Source organism: Buceros rhinoceros, unplaced genomic scaffold (genome assembly GCF_000710305.1).
Source record: "Buceros rhinoceros silvestris isolate BGI_N320 unplaced genomic scaffold, ASM71030v1 scaffold22077, whole genome shotgun sequence".
NCBI lineage: Eukaryota > Metazoa > Chordata > Aves > Bucerotiformes > Bucerotidae > Buceros > Buceros rhinoceros.
This window is the reverse complement of record NW_010423102.1, coordinates 1,889-3,230: the sequence shown is the minus strand read 5'-3', so window position 1 is coordinate 3,230 and position 1,342 is coordinate 1,889. Positions and strand designations below refer to the sequence as shown.

The 1,342-nt window shown below is 55.5% G+C and overlaps 1 protein-coding gene across 1 annotated transcript in view; it reads left to right on the top strand.

Annotated features, from left to right (window-relative positions):
• SEPT14 (septin 14) overlaps positions 1–1,342 on the top strand; it is an 11,602-nt gene that overhangs the window by 9,766 nt on the left and 494 nt on the right. The window contains exons 6-7 of the mRNA XM_010140318.1: positions 146–314; positions 556–688. Of these exons, the coding sequence (XP_010138620.1) occupies positions 146–314; positions 556–688 (302 nt within the window). The remainder of the gene's footprint in view (positions 1–145; positions 315–555; positions 689–1,342) is intronic.

The window sequence follows — 1,342 nt, the reverse complement described above, 5'->3', positions numbered from 1 at the left end:
CCCCGTGTCCAAGGGGCTGCATTGTGCCCTATGCAGGACCACAGAGAGAAGCCCTTGGGCGAGGAGTCTCTGGAGTTCACTGGGGTGTGTTTGTGCTCCCCCGCCACGTGTGCGGTTTGCTGAGTTCTGCCTTTGCTTCCATCAGTTGAGAATGAAAGTCACTGCGACTTCGTGAAACTGCGGGAAATGCTGATTCGAGTCAACATGGAGGATCTTCGGGAGCAGACTCACACCCGCCACTACGAGCTGTACAGGAGGTGCAAACTGGAAGAGATGGGCTTCAAGGACACAGACCCAGACAGCCAGCCCTTCAGGTGAGCAGCCAGGTTAGAGCAGAGTTTGGTACTGACACCCCCAAAAGACGGGAGGTTTGTAGGTGGACTCCACAGTGCTGGAAGACACTAGTGCTGGGTTTGAACTCTGCGTGGCCTTTGGACTTTGGTGGCGTTCCCTTCCCTGCCCGTCTGTCTTTACGCGGCACAGGCAGGTGTGCATTTCCCATCCCTCACTCGTTGGTGTCCGGAGAGTCAGGATGTCCTTTGCTTTCTTCCCCAGCCTCCAAGAAACATATGAGACCAAAAGGAAAGAGTTCTTGAGCGAGCTCCAGAGGAAAGAGGAAGAAATGAGACAAATGTTTGTTAACAGAGTCAAGGAGACAGAGGCAGAGCTGAAGGAGAAGGAGAGAGAGGTAGGTGTGCCAGAAACCTGTGAAAGGAGCCCAAAATACAGCCAGCACAGGAGCTGGGTCTGTGAATCCTGGAAAGCGCAGGCAGCTCCTGAGCAGAGCTCGCCAGCTGAAGCACAACCACACACACACACACCTTCCCCCACTCAGAGCAGGGGACACGGGGTGATGTTTTCAAGCAGCGTCACCAGTTTTGGTGCCTCAGAAACAAGGTCTTCCCTGCCCTGTATGGTGTGTGGGAGACTTAGCTGCTGCTTGGAGAGTGAAGGGCAATGCAGGACATTTTGGCTAGCACCCATGTCATCGTGTTCACCTCTGGGCAGCAGAGTAAAGTGGGAAGCTGGGCTGGAGTCCCCCAGGTCAGTGCTGTGAGGCCATGGGCAGCTGCCATGACTGGTGAGGAAATAAATGGACCATCTTCAAAACCAGTGAGAAGCAAAAGAGCCCACAGTGCCCACAGCCCCGTGGCAGGTCTGCAGGCTGAGCTGGGGTCCTCAGGGCACCTACCCAGGGTTCACGTTTTCTCCTGGTTCGAGACATGGTGTCAGGCAGAGCTGAATTTATCGTGTCTTCGCTGCTTTTGGTGAAGAGGCTGTGGTAGCCCAGAGGTCAGCTCTGCACAGAGCGGGGCACTGGCTGCCATACCCCGGCAGCTGC